This window comes from Amborella trichopoda, chromosome 11, assembly GCF_054954075.1.
Source record: "Amborella trichopoda isolate Santa Cruz 75 chromosome 11, AtrichopodaSantaCruz75HAP2 v2.0, whole genome shotgun sequence".
NCBI lineage: Eukaryota > Viridiplantae > Streptophyta > Magnoliopsida > Amborellales > Amborellaceae > Amborella > Amborella trichopoda.
Genome location: NC_142346.1, coordinates 2,019,651 through 2,038,846, shown reverse-complemented (window position 1 = coordinate 2,038,846; position 19,196 = coordinate 2,019,651). Strand labels below are relative to the sequence as shown.

The following is a 19,196-nucleotide window of genomic DNA, read 5'->3' as shown; positions in this document are numbered from 1 at the left end:
AAATAATAATAATCCATTAACAATAGTAACAAAGATCTTGATTGTTCATTTTTCAAGTTCAAAAGATATTGATGCAATTGTAAAATAGGTCATAATATTAAAAAAAAATTTATTTTCTTTTCATGTCTAAATTTATAAAGCGGGATCCATAGAAATAATATGGGTTTTATGCAACGGAAGAGAAAGGGAAAGTAGCATTTTGTAAAACAATAAAAAACAAATTTGTAAAAAAAAAAAAAAAGGGCAAACACAATTAGGGAGCTAAGGTCCCAAAATTTTAAACTTAAAGGGGTACATGGGATTTTGCTTAACCCAAGGGGTTAATAGGGATGGAAGTTCGGGGGAGGGGGGTAGAGGTCATTTTCCCTATATTAATTTCGATATGAAATTTTTCCTAATTATATCCTCTATACATGTGAAAAAAATAATATCTCAAGATGGAATAGAAACCCTCCAATTTTTAGATGGTTACATCTAAGTGTTAGAAAACGCAAATTTTAATTTTTTTTAATAATCGTCTAATAATTATTATGTGGATCCTAAAATTTCACGTTGAAAAAATACTCTCAAGCAGATCTTCTCATGGTAGGAGTAAAAATAAACCATACTCCCAATGGATTACTAAAAACATGGGCCTCCCCATATTACTTCCTACTTTCTCTCTCTTACTTGGTTCCCTACAACCCCGCTCTAAGTTTCTGCTTCCAACTTCCATACTGTGTAAAGGAGAAAAGCAAGTGCCACTGCTCCCACATTTTCTGTCCTGAGGAGAATAAAATCTAAGTATTTTTATTTTCATTTTCTCTTTCTAGGGATTTCTCTCTTCCTAGGGATTTTTCTATTTAAGACAAAAGGGATTGTATGAGAATATTTATTTTTAGTATAAAGAGGTCACAATCATACTTTTAACTATTACAAAATCCAATAGTTGAAAATGTGTCACAATATTGGAGATGTTTTTATGAATTTTATGCCCAAACAATGACGCATCTTCAATCTCTCAATTTCAAATCCAGTGATCAATTGTAATTCTGACCTCCTTGTTGTTAGCGTACGGATATCTATATTAATATACAACATTATGAATACATATAAGTATAGATATGTATATGTATGGGTATTATCTCTTAATTAGGCATCTCATGATTATGATAAAATTAGTCAGTAAATTGTCTATAACCGTTGGTATTTATCTTTAATTGTTACTGGCCGTATATTTATACGGGGTCTTGTATATTCTTGATGAATCAATAAAGAGAGAGTTTCTCTGTAGTATTCTGAGTTTCTAACATGGTATCATAGGCTTCTCGAGCTTAGATCTCAACCTCAGCTCGCACCTCATATCTGAGGTTAGGTTGCCATTCCGATTTTATATGATAGATATATCCTCAAAAAAAAAACAAGGCCCTCTTTTCTCAGTCTAGGTATCCATAAAAGAAAAACCCATGTCTCAGGATCTCTAGAGCTTGTTGTGTTCTCAACCTTTGTGCATAAAGCAAGCTTCTTTTGCATCATAAATGTCTAATGTTAATCCCTTTGGCTTGTTGGGTGACAATGATAACAATGACCAATCGCTTCTCATTGTTACTTAGGAGATCAACGGTGCTTCTAAGAAGCCAATGTTGGAGCAACCACCTGTACAGGCTAAGCTTCTCGCTAAACCCCTTCCTCCTGCCCAAGCAATGAGAGATTCAAAAGACACACTTTGTTATTTTTCCCTAGCCACGGACCATCTGTTTTATAGTTACTTAGAACCCCCTTTGATGTCGCCTACCTCTCTCTAAAATTCTTTTGGGTTGTATTAAAATTGTGCTTTGCCTTATGATCAAGTTGAAATTGTATTTGCTTTCAGCAAACCTTGACGTCCCTTGCAAACCTTATTCAAAACTCTCATTCTTGAAATAATACCCCTGGAGTTGTGGATCGGCAGGTATTTTTTCTTGGCAAAACACACTTTACTATTTTATCTTTCTACGCAAAAACTTCAACTTTCCCTTTCGTCCATAAACTTTAGCTCTCCCTTGCATCCATAAACTTTTGCTCTTCCCTTTATCCATGGTTGAATCATTCAACACGTTCAGTTTCATGAGAGAAACTCATAGATCAAGGAAGCACAGCCAAATGCCTCCGAGTCGTGTTTTGACTCCTTGCTGAGTCTTGTTTTGACTTTTTGCAAAACAACATCTGTCTTTGTTCCGGTCTGTATTATGGACTACGAGTTATTGAATCTGTTTCAGAGTGCAAGTTGCTAAATTTATCTCGGATCCACACCGAGTTCTGTTGGCTCTTCCAAGTATAATTCTTGAAGTGCCATTCTGCACTTCTTATTCAAGCAATAGACCATTGCTTATATTGGTCATACCATGCACGTGAAGACTTAAAGATCCAACTCATTCGTTTATGCAACTTATTGTTCAAATCTATCTCGGATCCACACCGAGTTCTGTTGGCTATTCCAATTATAATTCTGTGAAGTGCCATTCTGTACTTCTTGTTCAAGCAATAGACCACTGCTTATATTGGTCAAGCCATGTATGTGAAGATCCAACTCGTTTGTTTATGCAACTTAGTGGTCAAATTCCAACTGCTTTGTGTAAAAGCATCTTGAGTTTGAAGGGAAGTATTAGCGTATGGATATCTATATTGATATACATCATTATATCTATATTGATATACATCATTATGAATACATATCAGTATAGACATGTATCTGCATAGGTATATATCTATTAATTAGGTGTCTCTTGATTATGATAAAATTAGTTAGCAATTATCCATAACTGTTGGTATTTATCTTTGATTGTTACTGGCCGTATATTTATACGGGGTCTTGCATATTATTAATTAATCAATAAAAAAATAGCTATCTGTAGTATTCTAAGTTTCTAACACTTATATCAAAAGTAAATAGCCTCAACTATAACACCCAATCTTTTATAGAGAGAGACTACCCCAATTTAACTTTTAGAGTGGGCAAGAACCTCAAAATTTCTAGAGAGAGAATAATCTCAACATTTTTAGAGAGAGAAACTATCTAAAATTTTTAGAGAGAAGCTATCTCAAATTTTACGTTTTAGAGAGATAAAGTAGTTGAAAATTTTTAGAGAGAGAAAGAATCTCAAATTTAAAAGTGTAGAGAGGAAAGTATATTAAAATTTAAGAGAGACAAAATATTTTAAAATTTAAGATAACGAAACTATATCAAATTTTAGAGAGAAACGATCTCAAAAGTTTTAGAGAGAGAAATTATCTTATATTTTAAGTTTTAGAGAGAGAAGTATATTAAAATTTTAAAGAAAAACTATATCAAATATTAGAGAAAAAAAGTACTTGAAATTTTTAGAGAGAAACTATATCAAATTTTAAGTTTTAAAAGGAGAAAATATCTTAAAATTTTTGAGAGAGAAACTATATCAAATTTAGAAAGAGAAACAGCTTGAAACTTTTTAGAGAAATAAATTATCTCAAAATTTTTAGAGAGTAATCAAAAAAATTATTGTGATGAACAAAAGTCATTTAACAAAAAAAAGTAAAAAAGAAAAAAAAAGAAGAAAATATTATGCATTCATTTGTCATCTGCAGAAATCTATTTTATAAGTAATACTTTTATATAAAAAAAAACATATAAAAGGAAATAGATTTTTTCATGTAATCTTTTTCCATGCATCCAAACGACCCCTCAGTTTGTATTTTCTCCCTCTAGTGACGGACAAAATCTCTATCTTTTGATTTGCCTGCTCTCTTATTATGTGTTTTGAGTGACTGAATCACAGATGCCTTTGTGAGTAAAAGTTACATCATTTTGGCTCTCTCTCTCTTGGAAGAGTTTAATTCCATGGTTTATGGTAAGGCCCTTTTTACCACCTAAAAATCAGCTCTTTCTCTCTCTCTAGAATTCAATTCCGTGGTTCATGGTAAGACCTAAAAATAGAAAAGAAAATTGTAAGAAGAGTGAGAAAGTATGTAGATATAGTAAAAAACGAGAGAGAAAAAAAAAAAAGAAACGTAGAAAGAAGAGAGAAGAGAAAGAGAAAAGGTCTATTATTTGAAAGAGAAAAACAAGGGACTAAGAGAAAAAACAGTTAGTCTCTAAGCTCTAAAAACATCTCCACCTCTCTTTATCCCAATGAAGTAGGGTAAGAAGACCTAGCCCCAACACCCACCCCTCTTAATCCGTTTTCATACACCACTTCCTCTATCCTACACCACCCATTCTCTCCTTATAATCCCTGACCCATTGCCAACCCTTGCTCTTGGGTACTTGCATTAAGGGAGCTCCGGCTCCATCAAAATAAAGAAAAACCAAAGGACCCACTAGCCCTAGCCGAGCCCACTTATCGAGCCTAGCACGAGCTCATCATGTCTTCTTTCCAGGGCTACGGCCACCTCTCCCAACGGGCTCCCCCTCGCTCCCATAAACGGCGTAACCTGTGCGTGGCGGGCGTGTCGATTATAGTGGTTGCCGCCATTGTCATCGGTATCTTGGCGACAGTCACGCGATCGCACAATGGCTCGAGCTATGACGCGTCGAGTTCGGGCTTGGGCTCAGGGGACGGGCTCTCCACCACCATGCGGGCCATCACCACCATTTGTGGTCCTACGGACCATAAGCAGGCAAGGTTCATAAGGCCTTGAAAATAACGGTTGTTATAACATGAGCTGACCTCATCAATGCTGGACTTTATAACGGTTGCAATGGATGATATAACAATAAATAACCACTGCCCAATGTGTCATGTTGATTTAAAAGCTGAGAAAAATTCACATTGTAAATGGAGGCTGGATGCGTTTAAAATGATATAACTTTGCATATAACTGGCGTTGTTCCTAATCGCTGGTTTTCGAACTTTACGTGCAGGCATGCATCGACTCGCTGTCACAAATCGTTGGCAACAACGCCTCCGCCACTGCCTTGGAGCCCAAAGAGCTCATTGCCGCCTCGGTGAAGGCCACCATAAAACAGGTCACCGGCGCTCTAAAGCTCTCAGATTCCATGAAGGCCACCGCCACCAACGGCACAGACGGCCGGAGACTCGAGGGCGCCATCGCGGACTGCAAGCAGCTCCTCAGCTTTGCGATCGACGAGCTCCAGGATTCGTTCTCGGACATATCGGGCAATGACATGAAGAGCCTCCCGGACCGAGCCTACCAGCTCAGAGTCTGGCTCAGCGCTGTCCTCACCTACCATGAGACCTGCGTCGACGGCCTCGACCACCCTGAGCTCAAAGCTACGATGCGAGACGGCCTCGCCAACGCGACCGTCATGACCAGCAACGCGCTTGCAATCATCACCGAGATCTCGAAGATCCTGTCGAGCTTCCAAATCCCGTTTTCGATTCCCTCGAGGCGGCTTCTTGAAACCGGGTTCCCCGAGTGGCTGAACGAAGGGGACCGCAGGTTGCTTGCCGGCGGCGGCGGTGTCCGGCCCAACGCGGTGGTGGCGAAGGACGGAAGTGGGCAATACAAGAAGATATCAGACGCGGTTGCAGCGATCCCTGAGAATTTCCAGGGGAGGTGGATTATTTATGTGAAGGCAGGGATATATGAGGAGAAGGTGACGATACCAAAAGATGCGAACAATGTGTTCATGTACGGTGATGGGGCAAGGAAGACGATTGTGTCCGGGAGGTTGAATTATGTTGATGGGACCAGCACTTTCCAGACAGCCACCTTCAGTAAGCCTACTTTTCTTTCATAGTTTGAGAGAGAGAGAGAGTAGATTCTACGCTTGTGCCGGTTTTGGTGTTCCGATCGGGTATTTAAAATATATATATTTGAGTAAGGATTTTACGTGACCCTTCCACACCATGTCTAGTATCATTATTAAATTTGATATAAATCTCTAAAAAATTCCAATCTTATGCACATGAGTTTGGGATAATCTTCTAAAATTATTAATTATTTATATATATATATATATATATATATATATATATATATATATATATATATATATATATATATATGAGATTTGTTTGTAATATTTTTTTAATTTTTTTTAACATTTTGACAAAGATTGAGAAAGTGTGGAATACTTATTTTTACTTTTTTTTCATCTTTTTTTTTTAAAATTAAGAGTTAATTACGCATGGACACGGAAAAGACAATTTTTTTTTACTCCTTTTATATGCAAATATTATGTCCAAGATCGGTCAACGTGATGTTTGTTTTTTTGATGAAATTGCCCCTCAGTTCGAAGATGTCATCCTCATATTGTATTTTAATTTTCTTGTTTTTACTTTTTTTCATCTTTTAAAAAAAAAACTCAAGAGTTAATTACGTATGGATAGGGAAAATATCATATGCTCCTTTTATATGCAAATATTATGTCTAAGATCGGTCAATGTGATTTTTGTTTTTTTGTTTAGTAGCGGTAGTCCGAGGTTAGAATATTCAGACCGATTATTATTTTTTAAAAAAAAATAGCGGTCTAAGGTCTCTCTTCGGACTACTTGGTTTTTGAAAATAAATAATGATCCGAAAATAAATAATTAGAATCCTCGCACTGAAAACACCATTGCCTCAGCTCTTTCTCTATGTAACCCTTCGTGGCTCTGCATAGTGGGTGCACAATGGCTTAGATTGCGCCCTCATGCTGGTGAGTCAAAGAAAACCTACTAAAAGTTGTTAAAGAGAAAGTGGGCATGCGTAAGGCGGTGGGTGAGCCAAGAAGCGCTGCTTCTCAGTTTCTCTCTCACGAGCGTATAATAGGTTTACTTTAGAAGGTTAGGGCTCATGCCCGTTGCTTTGATTCGTCCATGGTGCGATTTGAGTTTCTCATTCTAAGGACCGCAATTTTTTTTTTTAAGAATAAAGAGCAGTGTGAGGATGGGAATTTCGGATCTAACAAAAAGGAATGTTCGGTATGAGGATTCGAGCCTCAAACCGCTTTTTTATTTTAAAAAAAAAAACGTTCGGTTCGAGGTTTTTAACATCGGACTGCTCTTTTTTTTCAAAAATAAGGAGCAATCTGAGGATGGGGACTGTGTTTTTTAAAAAACAGAGAACGCTCGGTCCACCCCTACTAGATAAAATACAAAAAAAAGTTAAAATACGGTATGAGGATAGAATCTTCGGACCGGGGGCTAATTTCATCAAAAAAAATAAAAAATCATATTGACTAACCTTGGATGTAATATTTCCATATAAAAGGAGCATATCTTAGTTTTTTTTACTTATATGAGGTATTTTTTTTACTTATATAAGGTCCGTACGTAATTAACTTAAATTTCAAAATTAGCCCGTGGCACATAGATTTTTTAAAATCTAATTTTTGTCACTACTTTTTAATTTCATTTGGAGGTGTTTTATTTAATCATGCTTTAAATATACTTTTTAAATTTTATTAAATTTTTATTTATTTTTTAAACACTTTTAAACCGGCTAGGACTTGGATTACTTGGACCTGGCCTTCCCCGGTTTCCGAAGCAACATCGTGCTCAGATTTTCCTCAAATCATCAGATTTTTTTTCTCCTTTTTAGGAATATACAATACAGATGCTAAAAATTCATTTCTAGGTCTGGTACAAGAATTACTATTTAACTTTTTAAAAAACAATCACAATTTTTTATTTTTTATTTTTTATTTTAAATTTATCAAATATTTGGATTCTTCATTAACTCAAACAAAAGATGCATTAAACTTCAAAAAATATTTGTTTTCTTAAATATATTTATAGGAAAATCAAAGTAATGTTAGATTTTCAGAATAGTATTAGTAAAATAAGGGAAAATAAACATCTAGTGTATCGTATGTGGTACACCAAAGGAGCTCGTTACTCAATGAGCTTTGGTTGATCTACACCATCTTTCACCAAAACGGACGGTTGTTGTACCATGTGCACCATGCACTACACTCCAGCGGTTAGCATATATTCTGAGAGTGAAGAGGAGAGGAGTTCCACCATTAAAATGGCTATGACACTGATACCGTTTGTTTCTCTGTGTTTCAGCTGCCCTCGGAGACGGTTTCCTCTGCAAGTCCATGGCTTTCAGTAACACCGCCGGCCCTGAGAAGCACCAGGCAGTCGCTGTCCTCGTGAAGTCGGACATGGCGGCATTCTTCAACTGCCGCTTCGATGGGTATCAGGACACTCTTTATGCCCACTCCCACCGTCAGCTCTACAGAAACTGCGTTGTTTCCGGCACGATCGACTTCATTTTCGGTGACTCTGCAGCTGTCCTGCAGAACTGCAAGATCATCGTGCGCCGCCCCATGGACAACCAGCAGAACATCGTCACTGCCAGCGGCAGACTTGACAAACGCTCCACCGGAGGCATCATCATACACAACTGCCGTATCGTTCCAGACAAGCGCTTGTACCCGGAGCGACTCAAGTTCAGGACTTACTTGGGCCGGCCATGGAAGGAGTACGCCCGCACGATAGTCATGGAATCGACGCTCGGCGATCTTATCCAGCCGGACGGATGGATGCCATGGGAGGGGGATTTTGCCTTGAAGACATTGTTCTATGCGGAGTACGGTAACAAGGGACCTGGTGCACAAACCGCGCGCAGGGTTAAGTGGTCTAGGGTTATCAAGAGGAGCGACGCATTGCAGTTCACCGCCGGGCCGTTCCTGCAAGCTCGACAATGGCTTCCGTCCACCGGAGTGCCGTACGTCTTAGGGCTGGTGCACTGAGAGGGCACGCCAAGAGGGTGGTGTATCGAATGCGTGTGTGTATGGAAGAGCCAATGTGAGGAAGGGTCTGCATTGTTTAGTAGTCGAGGAGCTTTCTCTCCCTCTCTGCCCCATATCTCTTTCTCATCACCGTTATTTTTTCAATCGAACGTTGGAAGTAATGAGAATTGCATGTTTCACTATTTGGGTTCTCGTATTAATATGTATTTAAATAGCAGTCTCATATTATTTCATTTAATTTAAAAGGGAATTGAGTGGGTTAATGATAGCTTCGGAATTGCTAGCTTCATGACTCATAAGAGAATGGATTGCTTCTAACCAATGTTTGAAAACTCCGACCGTCCAATAAAGAATCGGCAAGTGAAATCAAAACCGGGTACTAGCCGATCCGATTTTGGTCTTCTAGCCTGAGTATTTTTAAAAATTAAAAATATATATAAAAAATTTTAAAAATAAGAAATTTGTTTGTAATGTGTTTTTGAATGTTTGTTATTGACAAAGATTGGAAAGTGTTTTCACCATGTATATTTATTTTTATATTTTTCCCTTTTTTGAAATTTTTTACAAATAACTCTAGACATAAATCGATTTTTTCAAATCAATTTTTTTCACTATTTTTAAACTTCATTTGGATGTGTTTTGTTTTCTTTTTCTTTTTTTTGGGACAAGAGTGCTTTAATTTTTATTAAATCAATAATCTTGTTAAAATTATATCAAGAGCTAAAATAAAGAGTGGGAGACTACTAAAAAGTCTAAGAAAGCTCTCTTCTTAGCCAAATCATATGCAATGGCATTCGCTTCTCTATAAACATGATTGAAACTGAGAGAAAAATCATTCAAGATATCCAAAACCTACAACCAAAATGATCTTAGGCCATACAGTGGTCTAGAAGATCTGTCACACTAGTTGATTACATTTAGAGAATCTCCTTCTATGACCATAGAGTTTCCCAATTTATTTTCTTTCCATATCGAAATCCCTTGTAGCAACGCTGCCATTTTAGCATGATGGGTTGTAGCCACACCACATGGGGTTGCATAACAAAACATAATACCATTACTATCTCGACATACAACCCAATCCCTGCCCTGCCTGGACTGCCACAAAAAGATCCATCAAAATTAAGCTTGAAACATCGAGTCCATTTGCATTTTGGCCTAAACTTTAAAAAGCGAAAAGACACCAAATGAGTTGTATTTTATTCCACATCAGGCTGGGATAACTCCCACCCCTCCTTTGTAATACTAAACTAGCTCTAAACTCAGTATAAGATTTTGTTTTGAGCTTCTTGTAACTCGAATGACACACCCTCAAATGTACATCTATTCCTTTCTAACCAAATCTCCCATAAAGTAGCTCCTTGGAAAATATCCCATAGAATTCCTTCACCTTGCAAACCGTGAATTTTCATTTGAGAGACAATGTAGAATACCGAAGATGGTAGAGCAAAAGATACACCTATTTTCTGTGTTGCCCAACACCATAGCAGATAAGCAAATTGACAATGAAGGAACAAACTTTAGCATTTTTACAAGAAAGACATTTATTGACCAAAATTATAAATCTTTTCCATAGATTATGGACAGTAAAGACCTTAACTTGCACCAAAATCCAAATGAAAGACTGAACTTAGTGAGGGACTCTCCACTTCCATATCTCTTTAAGAGGTGGCATGTTCCATCTTACATGGTTATGAGAATAGACCATCAGGTTCCAGGTCCCAAACAACCTCGTCCGTGGCAGGGAGAGATTTATGGCTTTTTTCCAGCACCTTAAGCACCTCCATATACTAATCAGCAACAAAATGCAAAATGCGATTATAAATACAATTAATATACCACACGTTTGGCCATTTGAAATACCCACTTTGTTAACCTTAGCCATCGGTTGAGAACTTTTCTAGTGTAAATCAGGATAAATCAATTTGAAAGGTGCATCAGATGCCTATTTAGAATGCCATATGCTCAATTGGATGTGTTTTGTTTAATCATGCTTTAAATATATTTTTTATATTTTTTTTAAATACTTTTTAGATTGTCCAGGATCTGTCCGGTTAGACCGGTTGAACAAGTCGGTTTATTGGTCACTCAAACCCAGCTCTTTGCCGGTTTCTGAGGCTGGTTCGATTTTTCGAACATTGCTTCCAAATGTTGTGAACTTGCGATTCAAAATTCCAAATTTAAGTTCAAACAAACGCTCCATTCACGATGCACATGTTTCCACCATGCTCCAAATCATGTAATATTGCCCTACTTTATGAAAATACGGTCATGTGTGTTTCAGTAACAGATATAGATGCGAAAGTAAGAAACTTTAACTCATATTCATCTATTATTTGGCTAAAAGGGGTGAAGTTTACGGGAGAAAATCTACATGAAATGTCTAAATTTTTAAAGTTTCAGATATGAAGATCATAAAATAATTTCGATGCGTGTGTCCATGTGTCCATATTACATAGGCACGTACACATGGGAATGGAGATCTAAAGTGTTTTTTTTTTCTTTCTTTTCTTTTTTTTATTAAAAGAAAAAGCTTTAGGAATGGCTATGAGCAAATTGCTTTCAGTTCCACTCATAGGCTCCCAATCGTCTAGAACCGATCGGACATCTACGGTTCTGTATTAATATCCAAAAAATAATTTTTTAAAAAATTAAGATTGATGTCAAATTTTGAGGGTGTGTTAGCCTCACTCTTGTGCACCTAAAAAAAAGATAATTCAAAAAATGACCAAAGTAACTTTACAAAATCCATGGGATATTGGTTATTTTTATTTTTAAATTATCTTTTTTATTTTCTTGGTGAATTCTAGTCAATCTATAAAAAGAACAAAAAAAAGATAAATCAAATATTATAATGTTATTACAACCATCATATCAAATCTGAATCATTTTTAGATCGTACCAATAAAAACACTTATTTACATATGGTAGTTGAAGTATTCGTGACCTTTGTGTATGACAAGAAGTATTACCTAGTTATTTGCATCTGGCACTTAGTCAACACATGGATACTTCAACTCATGTCAATACATTTCGAACACGGAATCGACACTTGCCACTATTAAAATGATAATAGGTTCTAGCGCATCGATACTCCTATATAAAAGAAAGACTAATGCGATCTTGTAGGAGGATATATTTTTTTTATTTTATTTTTTTTCACCTTTTTTTTTTTCTTTTAACAAAGATCACTTATAAGTAGTTTTATTACAATAACTCTTGCTTCAAATAAAATAAAACTAATAAATCTAATATTTTTAAAACCTTGATGTCATAAAACCAATTTTCTTTAAACAAAAAAATTATCCACAATTCTTATGCTTGAGAATATGAAGACAATATAATTAAATATGGTAATAAACAAAAAGAGAATGTCGGAGATTACTACAACCGAGCTTATTACACCCCACATCAAGTCATCACCATCCGATGGCGTGGGATCAACCTTCAATCTCAACAGGAAAATCAAGTTTAGGCCAAGCCATATAATGGAATTATAAACTCTTTTATCACAAGTCTCAAACTCTTAGGTGAATGCCCTTAGCAACCTAGTTTGATAGAAATACTTCTATTTTGTACCACAACCCTATAATCTAAAACTACAATGATAGATAAGAGATCATGAGAGAGTTGAAAGAACCACCTTGAGAGACATATCAAAGATGAGAGAGTAGGGTGTGCCCTTTTGGGTCTCTTGAGAGAGAGAGAGAGAAACTTTTTTAAGAAAGAGATATTTGAAGAGAGAAACTTTCTTAAGAGAGAGATATATTCTAAGTGGGCCATGCCATCTTTGTGGGATATGAAAGAGAGACGAGAATTAGGTATAAGATATACGGTGTAAAGATTTTGGTAGAGATCAATCCCTCTTTTATAGTGATTGAACAAGATTAGGGTTTCTTAGGTTTTTCTTGACTTGCATCTTCTTGTGAGATTGAATATGAACCATTGATATTATGTGACTTGTACTGTGAGAGATTTGAGCCCTTCATTTCATAGATGGGAGGTGCTAGACCTTTTATCCCCCATTCTTAAACAATTTTCCCATCAATAGAAATTAAATAAAATAATTCTATTCATAATATAGTGCTTACCAAAATTATGTACAAGCATTCTCATGCTTTCCAAAAATCCTTAGAAGGCTTCCGGCAAAATCTTTTCAAAACACTTCAAAGCTTTCTCTTTAAGCCAAAGCTTGAACTAACACAATGAAAGTTTCATTAGGGTGAGGTGTGCCACCTTAGGTGGTACTTCATGGGCCCTACCCACATGCAATGGTGGGCCCATTAACATATTGGGCCTCCCATGTAATATTAAAATTATTAAACTTAATTATATGATTTTTAGAAATCTATAAAATCAAATTTGAATATTTAAATCAATCTAAAATCAATATATCTGTTATTATAAAGCCAAATTTGATAAATAAAAGATCCAGAGATATGAAAAAATTCAAATAATAATTCTAGAAATCATATATCATTAAAGCAAGCATAAGTAAATTCATTAGATGGAAAATGGATCTATATAGTCTAGGAATTAAATAAATAAATGATGGGCACTCCATCTTCAATTATAGACTACGGTCCACACTTACTTTATCAAACAGACCCAGTGTTTCCCATGATACACAATCCATGTAGGGGCTCATTAGTGGGTCACCAAAGTTTGGCTAATGAGCCAAGATGTCATAATCCCAGTTTGTGGATTTCAAGTTCTCTCCTACAGACGTACCAAGGTCACCTAGACATGAAGCAACCACAACTCCTATGATGCATAGGGATATATCTCGCACATGTGTAAGCTTTATCCTAAAAGGTGGTTTGTATGCCATGTGATGGCTCACGGATGAGGCTTTGGCCTCCGTCTTTGAAGGCCACCATCACACACAAGGATTACACAGTCCCTCAGCTCACTCATCCAGGCATACTCCAACTTCATCAAGGGATAACCTATTAGAACTCTTATTGGAAAGTTTTCTATGCCCAGGTAGCATAAGTTTTTTCCAACCGACTAGCCTAACTTGTCAAGCTCAGACCGGTATCAGTAAACATCATTTGCTTAGTATGGTTCACGAGGGACCATACTCTCATTGAGTTTATGTTCCACTATATCATTTCATTTTACAAACACTCAAAATGCCTTTAATGGCCACATTCACCCAACACTATAGTGGATGCTTATATTTCAAAAATAAAGTGTCATGTTTCAAGAACCAATATGAAAATTTTATAGATATGTTCAGCTATTTCTTACGGAAAAAGTTTATATAGAGTTGAAGCTCTTAACAATTAAGTTAGAGCCCACATCAAAATTTCCATTAGAAGATGTTGTTTTGATGCCCAAATATCCTCAAATTGATCATCTCAACATCAAGATGCATAGATATGAGAAAAAAATAGATTTCAAGTTTTGGAAACAGTGCATCTTGTAACACATTTTTTGACCATCAATTTTCAAGATTTTCAAGTTTTCATAGATTAGATCGATCTACACTTTTTTTGAAGCTTTAAATTTATCATTAAAGATGAAAATATATTTCAAGTATATCACAGATATTTCCAATATTGAAACCATTTTTTGAAAGTGCACTCTATTTTGATTGTTTAGAGCCTTGGCTCTATACAAACCGCACCCATTTCTTATTTCACGGTTTCTCTCTCCTTTCTTGTCGCGTATGAGCAAAGTGGAACAAGACCACTATGGTAATGTATAACTATATTAATCCTCATATTTGTTTTTTTTTTTTTTGACAAGATTAATCCTCATATCTGAGACGTAGTGATGTGAAAATCTAGCTACCACCAACTTCACTCAAGCCCGATTCCTTATTAATCGTTGTACTTATATATGAAAGAATATTCTAGTGATTTACATATAGATCTTAAATTTTTTTTCTAAAAGACGAAATACTCCGTTTACAGGCAGAAATTGTAAAGCAAGTCGATCAACCTGCCTTTTATTGGTTTTTTTCAAAATTGCGCTTATGTTCTAGGATGGAATCCTTGGTCCAAATTATAATTTTTTTTTAATCTTTTCGTTAGTAGGACAATGCCCCAAGCTTTAGGGTAGTGCCATATTAAAGGAAAAACTAAAAAATAATAATACTTAAAATTCGGTATGAGGATGTCCTCGTATCGAAGGGCAATTTGGAAAAAATAAAAAAATATGGGTTGACCGACCTTCTTTGTAATTTTCACCTATAAATAGAGTATTTTATATTTTAGAAAAAATTTAAGGTGCATAAGTAAATCACTCAATATTCTATTGGATTAAATAGCTCTCCCCACCCATCTTAACTTTGAAATAAGAAGAGGATATTCCTTGGTTTATTCGTATGGGAAAAGACATGAGTAACGCTAATCCACATAATAAACTTCAATTCGTAAAGTTTCTCTTGAAAATATGGGGAACACACTTGCTTTTTATGGGTAAGAGACAAAGCCACACCTGAGCAGTGGAATAAACTCATGCCAATGCTCAACAAATATCATAGAAGTGACCTAAAGGGTGAATAATTGGTGGTTCCGTTAAGCAAGCAAAGAAGCGCTACAACATGATGTCTTGAGTTTAATTTTTATTAGAGACAAGGGTTTTTTTTCTACTAGTTTACATATATATTTGGTAAGTCTATATTTAAAATTAAATAAAAAATAAGGGTAAAACATTACATTCTTAATCTCTTGTAGGTATTTTAATAAATTTCTTAAATAAAAAATTGAATACACACAAAAAAGTGCAGGATAAAATGTGTTACACATTTCTTTTAATCTGAGCCATGCAGCCTATAGCGAGTTGGCTCATTGAATCTTCATCCTAAATAAAAATATGGATTGATCTTATGAGAAGTAACGGGGCAGGCAAAACAAACCGCAAAGTTGTATTAAAAAGAAACTTTATGCTTTGAAAGTTGTATTCCTTTCTCTAAGGTAAACGCAATTACCGTATCATTCCAAACCTAATGCATGCAAAAGGGTTCGAATCTTATGGGGCAAAAAATGAAGAAAGACGACATTACCCCTTTTTGGGACAACTCAGAGAGGGTGTCCACGAGGCCTAGGGTTCTTGAAAGCCCGACTTCAAATCCTCAAATGAAAAACACTAATGGCAATGGAAATCTACACCATAGCACTTTAAAATCAATTTTCAATTCCGATAATAAAATTTGAAACTCAAAAAATCTTATAGATCTTACGGATCTTTGACAACCTATTTTTAGGGCGGTCTAGACAATTTGTTAAAATATATACTATTTTTAGAGTTTGAAATCTTATATTTTTTTCGCAGCCAAAATGATCCTGTTGAGATAATCGACGTAAATGTTTTTCATTGCTTGAATTGAAATTTTTGATGAGTTATGAAGTGATTCTTTACTTCTTTAAAAAGACGTGCAGTTTATCAAACCATTTTTATGTGGTCCCACTATAAAAAGATATCTTGGTGGAGCCCAAAAAGGTATAGGTAATCTCCTCCACTTTAAGGCGGGCAACATGACCCAATCAGGTCGGCTTGGCCCTAAAAAAATTAGGGTACGGGACACAAATTGTGGCCCAAGAGCCAGGTTAGGATCACTGATGGCCCGTTTCGGCTCTTTTTGCTCTTTTTTCTTTTATTTTTTCCATTTATTATTATTATTATTATTATTATTTTATCATTTTTTCCCATTGCTACCCTCAGTCCACTCCCTTCAAGTAATTTCCTTTTGGCCTTGTTGCTATTATCGTAAAGGAATTGGCGACATGGAATGCACTAGGTATGGGTCCCACTTGTGGGGCCATGGTTCGGTACAATTACAAAAGAAGGACACAAGCTTTTCATGACCTGACCCAAAAGCTTGGACCATAAAGGACTTAAATGATAGAAGGGCAAAAGCTTGAAACAAAAAGAACTTAATCATATTGGCCCATGGACAGTTATTTCTCTTTACGAACATTATTTTAGTATTTCATTGATCGAAAAATGAATTTTATTAGGGAATAGCCCTTATATCCTTGAATATTCCTATTTGAAAATCTAGAATTATAGATTAAACAAGATACCATATTTAGGAAAGTATTAAGCAAGGGGGAATATGAATCGCATGTAGATCTCGTGTGAAAATGTACAAATTAACTATCTAAAAAGAAGTCTCATTTTTGGCTTTACAATTATACTTTTTAAGCCATGTATTTCAAGCGTCTATAGATTTTAACCAGTTTTAAAGCCTCAAATTCTATAGTCATGGTCAGAAATAGATATGCAAATCATTATGAGACTTTTCAATGCTGTATTTTTTTTTTCACTTGACTGCTAAGTCTCTCCCAAAATTCAATTTTTTTATTTTTATTTTTTAGATGCTGAAAGAATACTTGTATTCTTCCAACACTTGATTGCCCTATAACAATTTATTTAGCACCTACTCTAAAGTAAACATCTTAATTATGAGATTTGTACAAGCCTTCCTTATACTATAAAAGTGAGATTCACCTCTAAATTTTGCTTGGAGATGTAGTTCCGCTGTTAGAAATCTTATAATAGCTCAAAAATCAATTTGTAATACTAGTTATGAAATTTAAAATGGGAAATTTATGAAGATACCCATGAGAGATGTACTATTTAGCATTTTACATTTTTGGGACTATTCCAACTCATCATAATGTATAGTTTATGGGTATTTTAGAAATAAATCAAATGATTTGAATACAATATTAAATGGTTATTTTCAAATGGGTATTTTGATAATTTTCCATTTATATTTTTTTTAAAATACTATGATCAATTAGATCTAGAGACACTTGAAAATATTGAACATAGATAACTTGTTACAATATGTATATTTTTAAGACTTGAAATCCATTTTTTTGGTTCATATTTGCATATCTGAGGTGATGGATTGGAAGGGTCTCCAATGTCTAAGCACTCTCTTCTATAAGATTTTTGAGGTGCACCTTACTTCAATACTATAAGGTTGCAACCTAGTAGAAAATCCAAGATAACACATTGCCATCTCTCTGTCATTCCTAAAAATAAAAAAAGAAAAATTTTTAGCATCATATTTAATGTCTATTAAAACAAGAATCATCATCATCTGCGCCTATCCCAACTATTTGGGATTGGACTACATGAATCATGTTTTTTGTTGTTTGCTCTATCAATGCCCCCGCATGAACATAGAATATATATTAAGGATTCATGTGAAGATGTAATAAAATTTCATATTAGTTGCTAACTTAACACAACCCTCATCCTTTATCCCGTCTTGGGACTAGTATAATTGGCTTGAGACCAACCATGGCAGAGTTAAACTATTAAAACCACTATAAATCCAAGATATTTAAAAGGACATGGTTTTTATATGTCCAGCTCACATATTGTAGAAATACAGGCTTGGAAAATAATATATTTTTAAAATATAATTTGATACTAATTTTTAGAGGATATATAATCCTTATCATGAAGATCACGAATATGAAAAAAAAAATTTAAAAATGAAAACTAAGAATAATAATTATATTAAAAAAATATTTGGACTGTTACACTTGTTTTTAGATGGACCAACTATTTACATCCATCGCTTTATACCTTTGCACCGTGTATTGTAGCAATGTGGTCCAGCCTACGGGAAACAATTTTCCTATCTAAAATTACCAAGAAAAATCACTCGTGCCATTTCTAAATAGTTCAAGGCTATTCTCGTCAACATCGCCCTGCCCAGGTGTCCGTTCCCGTCATTTTCTCTAAACAAAATAAAACAAATCTCAAAATAAAAATCTGAAATGCTGCCAAGGGCAAAATAGTCAAGAAATTATAATTACCCGCCACTTCTAACCATTTCTACCACGTGTCCATTTGTTATTGGACCTCGGAAGGTGAGACGTGTATCTCGGGATGAGATAGTTTTTCTGCGTGGGACCCACAGAGAGGAAGCGCATCTCCATGCAATTAAGCAACTGACACGTAGCACACAACACTGCACTAAAAAATCAAACAATCAAAACGTTTATGCTCTCGCGGGAGCAAACTGTCCCCACTCACTCTGTTATATCTCTAAAAACCCAAAATAGGAATATGGTTGGTTGATATAATGCCTTACAAGATACATTTTTTTTTATACTTGAATTTTTTTTTTTTTGGTTCATAGACATGCATTCCAAAATCAAATCGATGAAATGGAGAGATTTAATCCTCAAAACTAGTTTTTAGGGTGAGCTTTACTTCGAAAATACGAAATACTGGATGGAAATTTTATAAAAAATACACTTGGTGCATTTAGTTTTGAGAATATATAATTAACTGCTAATTAATGTAAAAAGATATACTGAGACCAATTGTCATGAAAATATTCTCACACTTAACTACACAAATGAATTCTTTCATGTGAAAATATTTTATACCAAATAAAGGTACCCCTTGTTTTTTAACGGTTTACTCTTTTTCAACTATTTCAATTTATGACGACATATATTTTGATGGATACTTTGGAATTAAATAAAAAAATATAGATAAATTGTTAAATAATTGTATCTTCTATATATATTTGATAAATTTCCTACGTAAGATTTACATCATGGATTTTTTT

At 35.1% G+C, this 19,196-nt stretch overlaps 1 protein-coding gene across 1 annotated transcript; it reads left to right on the top strand.

The window, feature by feature from the left end:
* Positions 1-4,255: 4,255 nt before the first annotated feature.
* On the top strand, positions 4,256-8,823 carry LOC18441378 (pectinesterase/pectinesterase inhibitor). The gene is made up of 3 exons (XM_020671615.2): positions 4,256-4,614; positions 4,859-5,675; positions 7,953-8,823. The coding sequence occupies exons 1-3, from the start codon at positions 4,360-4,362 to the stop codon at positions 8,639-8,641; spliced, it is 1,761 nt and encodes a 586-aa protein (XP_020527274.1). The 5' UTR covers positions 4,256-4,359; the 3' UTR covers positions 8,642-8,823.
* Positions 8,824-19,196: the final 10,373 nt, after the last annotated feature.